Source organism: Sinocyclocheilus grahami, unplaced genomic scaffold (genome assembly GCF_001515645.1).
Source record: "Sinocyclocheilus grahami isolate Dianchi unplaced genomic scaffold, SAMN03320097.WGS_v1.1 scaffold534.1, whole genome shotgun sequence".
Taxonomy (NCBI): Eukaryota; Metazoa; Chordata; class Actinopteri; order Cypriniformes; family Cyprinidae; genus Sinocyclocheilus; species Sinocyclocheilus grahami.
The window spans coordinates 891,892-898,339 of NW_015505713.1; the positions used below are offsets into that span (position 1 = coordinate 891,892).

The 6,448-nt window shown below is 37.5% G+C and overlaps 1 protein-coding gene across 1 annotated transcript; it reads right to left on the bottom strand.

Annotated features, from left to right (window-relative positions):
* Positions 1-865: 865 nt before the first annotated feature.
* On the bottom strand, positions 866-5,634 carry LOC107555442 (bone morphogenetic protein receptor type-2-like). Its single transcript, XM_016238249.1, has 2 exons — positions 4,422-5,634; positions 866-2,929 (listed from the first exon to the last, which is right to left on the bottom strand). The coding sequence occupies exons 1-2, from the start codon at positions 5,614-5,616 to the stop codon at positions 2,661-2,663; spliced, it is 1,464 nt and encodes a 487-aa protein (XP_016093735.1). The 5' UTR covers positions 5,617-5,634; the 3' UTR covers positions 866-2,660.
* Positions 5,635-6,448: the final 814 nt, after the last annotated feature.

Below are 6,448 nucleotides of genomic sequence, written 5' to 3' on the forward strand. Positions count from 1 at the left end.
AAAGCTTATGTCATATTGAACTGATGTGTGTGTCATTATTTATTCCGTTGAAACGCTATAAAACGTATTAAGACCTCACGAAATGGCAAGTTTTAAACAGCAGAACAACAGGGAAATACTGGGCAACACGTTCTATAAATCCATGTAGGCTACTAGCTTATTTTTAATTAACCATATGATAGGCTAACTGTTTATAATACGTTACCTGTTATTGACCTTTAAGGAATACATTAAAACACTATATTTAAATATGAACTTACATTATAGTCTTAACTGTACAGTCATTATAGTAAAGATGTATGCATAATCTCCGGATTCAATTATTTATGAAAGCACACAATGCAGTACAACGTGTTATGAGAGATTATGAATGCAGGCTTCATAAAAGGTGCACCAATTATTCCACATATAAATCCTTAGAGTATATTATATTTCAATTTAAAATGTACCTAAGAGGGGTGTTAAAAAAGGTTTCAATTAGTGCTGTCGAACGATTAATCGCATCCAAAATAAAAGTTTATGTTTACATAATATGTGTGTGTGTGTGTACTGTGTATATTTATGATGTATATATAAATACACACACATGCATGTATATATGTCAGAAAAATATGTTATGTTTATATATTAAATATATTTATATATAATATACATTATATGAATATAAATATATACATGTAAATATTTTCTAAATATATACTGCATGTGTGTGTATTTATACATACATAATAAATATACACAGTACACACACATATTATGTAAACAAAAACTTATGCGATTAATCGTTTGACAGCACTAGTTTAAATAAAAATGCATGCGCCAATTCTAATGGGTCAAGGTTAGAATAACATGTTTTAGTGCGCCGACTAGTGGTGAAACGATCATATTGCAATTCCAAGTGCTTGAGGACAGTGAAATATCTTTTTATCACACTGTAAATAAACAGAGACTATGCAAATGCAAAGCATAATTTAATTTAAATCTGCAAATAACAATACACTTTTACAGTCTGCACCTTCTTATACAAATCACAATTTTCAAAATGTCTCAGCAAGGGGTAATAAAATGATTGATCACGACACTACGATTACAACGATTGTGTTAACAGGAGAATAACATCATACAAACACTCATCCACGCATACATGCACAAACATGCACACATGTGTGCATAAACACACAAGGGGCGCAGCTGAAAGTTTCTTGTGCTCTTTAAGATGCATTTAAGACATGCGACAGTCAGTTCAGGTGAGGATAATATGGGACTTTTTTAATGTGATTATAATAACAGCGTCTGATTCATTATCACTGACTTGCCAGAGCAGTTTACTAACATAAGAAGGTTTGATTTCAGACCAGAGCTGCTTGCTTCATGTCTTTGTGCATAGCAAAAAAATGCTCTTGTGTGCTGTGCTTTGAAAAAAGACTATTCTCAGGTTTCTATCAGATTAAACCTTTGCCCTTTGTTGACTTCTTGTTCATCAAATGATTGGAACAGGTAAGTGCATACGAAGATGCACATCCCCATAGGAATAGTTACAAACATGCAGCACAGAAACCTTTCACACGAGTAGACACAAGACACAAAGATACAGGAACAAACACACAGAGAACTGATCTTGTGTGCTCAGGCACACTCACTCACACATAGAAAAATAAGTAAATAACAAGTAGGTCCAAAGCATCATTAGACAGTTTAACAGGATCCAGAACAGTCAGTTGACCGAGTGCAGCTTTGTCTTGCGTCTCTGAGTAAAGCTTGTCCAGAAAGCGAGAAGTGTGACTTCTGCGTTTGATCATATCAGATGTCGCCTTGGTCTCTGTACAGTCGCACCATTTCTAAATATTGTCTTGAGTGTCTGATGCTGAGATACATTGTGCCACCACAGTGAAATGTGTTGAATTGCTGTTTTTGTGGTCTGTTGGCTTCTTTCAGACCTCAGAAAGTGAAGCCTGCTGTTATTTTGCACACACAACAGCACTTACAATATCCGATGCTGTGAACACAGTCACGGAACTTCAGTAATATTCTCTCATAAATCTCACAGCTGCAGGAAAATATTATAGAATGTAAACATATTCAGCAGGTCTGCATGGGAAAAAATGAAAGCTTTGTAACCTTACAAATGACAAAAAGTGTTAATGAGTAATCTTATAATCTTATAACAGGGCTTCCACATATTCTCAAGATTTTTATAATTTTATAGAGGTTACACTCACAAAGAGAAATGAAATATTTTAGAGATGAGCATAACTAAGAATTAATATAGACTATTGAAATTTCCATTACTTTAAGATTTTTTTTAGTAATCAAAATTCCCTGACATTTTCAGATTTTCCATGACCTTGAGAATGTGATGATTAAGTACACATTTACACTATTAATATTAGGGACCATTTCAAATGGTCAAAATAATTATGATTTATAACTTCAAGCAAAAAAAGTGCAACCAAAAAGTGGCTTACTTAAAAAGAAACATACAAACATTAAACTAAAAGATGGCTGCATAGCTCTTTTCAATGTAAATCCACTAAGACTCTTACTGTGCTTACAACTGGGGTTAAATTTAAGACATTTATATGGTCCAGTCCACACTTGTCTCCACAAACTTTAGACTGTTTGATTTGAAATTTTTTTCAAGAGCAAAGTGAGGTTTATGTTCAAAAGTCACAGTCATTGGGATCTGAGAAGCGAGATCCTCCCCGACTACCTAGATGCACGGCAGAGGCTGATTTAGGTCTGCTGGTACCGGCCTGATTCTGGTTCTGACCGGGCCCTCCATGAAGTCTGTTGTTGTTGACTTCAGCAGCCAGTGTATCTGTGGTGATAACCCAGCTGGCAGGACGCCACTTCTTCAGAGCATAAGGTGTCTTCACTCGCTTCTTGATTTTATCTCCTGATCCCTCTGTCACGTCAACGGCAGACTTGCCTTCTGTGGGTGAACCAAGAGATTACAACATAAACGTCATTTTAAAATGTAAAACAATGGGCCTCATTCATTGGATTTATGTGTAAATTGTTCCAAAACGAAATATTTTTTCAAACCATTTACAGAGCAATTCATTATGCGGTAACACTTTATTTTAAGGTGTTCTTGTTACACGTTACATGTACTTACTATTATAATAACAATCAATTATGCATAATTACACGCTAGTAACCCTAAGACAAACCCTAATCCTAACCATATAGTAAGTACATGTAGTTCATTAATATTACTCAGTACTTAAATGTATAATTACACTGTAACAAGGACACCTTAAAATAAAGTGTAACCCATTATGTTCATGTTTCAGGAAAAAAGGCCTGTAAGAGTGAACATATTGGTGTAAACATCAAAAATGATTGTTAACAATAAAAATTAAAATATGAAAAGGGTGGTAAATTAACTTTGGCTAGTGAACGTCCAATTTTACCAGCCACTCAGATTTTAACCAGTCATTTTGATAAAATGTTAATATATAAAATAACTCATTATATACCGTACATGAAATCGAACTAATTTAAAAAAGCAAATAATTATCTGTTAAAATACATTAGCTAATAGCATTAGTGCAGTGGCGGACCGCAAATCTTTGGTCCCACGTGAACCACACCCAAAAGTGGCGACCTTCTGCACAAGTATATGAAACGAAATAATGAAAATAGTGAAACAGTGGATGAATAGTATTGCCGATAGAGGTATACAGTGTAACTTGGCAATATTTCTCTCTATTATTTTAATTTTGAGGGGGTCACTATAAATGGGTCAACCCTGGCTGACACTATCCAGCTATCCCATTCAACTACACATATAATACCACTAAATATAAAAACTACTATTTATTAATGTAACTTTAGATCATGTTATCATATGTTAATTAGCAATAATTAAATATGAAATAATTATTATCCACTGTTACAGGAAGCTTGACAGATATTGTCAGAGCTCTTAAATAGACAAAAAGAACATTTGGAAAACTTTGTAGAAATTAACAGAAGAAATATATAAGCTACATAAAATAGATAAAATACATAAGCAGTGTCTTAAAGGCCCAGAAATGTCACAATTCTTCAACTCAATTGATTTTTGTTGCCAAATTCTATTATCTTAGTTTGCAACATGAAAGTAAAGCTATTTTCTGTGAAGGTGCGAGACTTCTAATTCATTCACCGCAGTACGTAAACAACTAGAAGAATAACAAAGTGAGATAAAACTAGTGGTGCAATGGTTTAAAAAGGTAGAATGCTCTACAAACCAGCTTGTTTATAATTATGACAACACAAGATAATATGATAAAAATACTAATATCAAGTTTGCAATATGAAGTAGAATTAGGACCCCTTGAAAAAAACTCTTTGGTTCTGCAAAAAAGTACATATTTTGCATTCAAAAGGGCAAATTTAGTTAAAATAAGTTGAGTTTAAGCATTGATACTCACCTAGTAATGGCAGTGTGGTCATGGACAGATCTAGTGAGTTGGGTCTCTCAGGTCTGCGCACACGGTTCTGTCTGAGCAGGGCCTCTCCTTGTGTCTGAGCTTGGGGTTGTGCCTGTGGAGGAACCACGGTTGGGGCAGGACACGGGCCGGGCAGCGCAACAGGCTCCACGGTAGAAGCTGATGGAGCATCTCCAGTTGGACCAACATTCTCACTGTTCTCTCCTCCCTCTCCTCCACCCTCAGTGTCTCCCTCACCCTCTCCCTCGCCATTGTTGTTATTGCTGTTGTTGTTGTTCGCATTGTCAGGATGCGCCTCTCTTCTCAGAAGAGGTTCTTGCTCGTCAGGGCTAGTGTTCAAGAGGCCAAAGGTCAAGTCCTCTGAACTCATGGCGCCCTTCCAACGGACATCAGCGGCATTGGCTGCACTTCCTGCTGACTCAGGTGCTGCTCCGTTCGCATATTTACTCACTGCTGCCGCAGCATCGTTGTTGGCAACAGTAATCGGCCTGGCCTCATGTGCCGCTCTGACCGCACTGGCTTTAGCCACACCCATCTCGACTTTCTTCAAATTCGACTTTCCGAGTTTCCCAAACTTCATCCGCAGTGATGAAGATGACAAGGCGGGTATTTTCCCAGAAGGCTTAGCATGGAGACTTAGGCTACTCGGCCTCTTAGGAACATTCTGCTGCTTAGGTAGGATGGTTATAGGGGTGTCAGTAAGCCGACCAGAACCCTGTGACCCTGAAACCTCAGAAACCATCTTCATGAGGGGGTAAAATACGCCATGTGAGGTCGATGTTTCCGGAGAGCAGAACTGCTTCTGCGAAAGCTCCATCAGGCTCTCTTCAGAGCTCTCTCTCAAGTTCCTCTGGACTTCACTTGGGTCCAGTTTTGGTATCTCCAGGTCTTCCTGGGTCAGCTGAGCACAGGGAGGGACACTGTTGCCCACTGGTGGAAGCTGTGTGGCATTGCAGGACTCAGAGACAGGAGTAGGGAAGGAGGTTTCTGTCCCAGACGTTCGTGATTGGGCCTGCTGCCACTCATAGTTGATGCAGTTCCTGTTCTTCTCTGCAGGGTTAGACCCTCCCACCGAGGGTGGGTCCATTGAGGTGTCATTGTGGAGGGGTTTATCAGCGCCCTCCTGGTCTTCAGTGTTTGTAGATGAGTGCTCAAGGAAAGAACCCACCTTAGGCATCTGCCTTCCAGTAGAGAAGTTCCTAGAAAATTTAAGTTGAAATAAGAATCACTTACTGTAAGATAAAGGCCTACATAGACTTATGCACATTGCAAATGACAACAATTGACCATGATTTGTGACTGTTTGTGCTAATTATTTATTATTTTTCTGGAGTTCTACAGACTTTTTAACTGGGAATGTGCATTGTGCATTATTAATTATTAATTACGCATGGTTGAATTAATTGTTTGAATGCATTGTTAAAGTTAAGATATTATTGCCTTTGGATTTTCATTAGTTATGCAGCAAGTACTGGTTATTTATTGCTTGTGGTCGTACAGTGCAATAATGAGGTTGTTCAATCAGTGATTGCTGATTATCTGCAGTTTTACAGTGAGTGGTCAGTGATTACTGGTTACTGATTACCTGTGTATGTAGAGTAAGTGGTCAGTATGACAGATTACCTGTTGTTGTACATTTGGTCACTGTTGCTATTGGTCAGTGATTTCTAATTACTTGTGATCATACAGTGAGTCAGTGATTATTGGTTACCGCTGGTTGTACAGTGAGTGATCAATGATTTCTGGTTATTGATTACCCGTGGTTGTACAGTGATTAGTCAGTGATTATTGATTACCTGTGGTCGTATAGTGAGTTGTCAATGACTGTTGGTTACCTCTGGTTGTACAGTGAATGGTCAGCAATGACTGATTAACTGCTGTATGTTGATTATTTGCAGTTGTACACTAATTATTAGTTATTCATTACCTGTAGTGAGTGGTCAGTGATTATTGGTTACTGAAAATTTTTTGGGTTATATAGTGAGTGGTCAGTGATTATTGGTTATTGA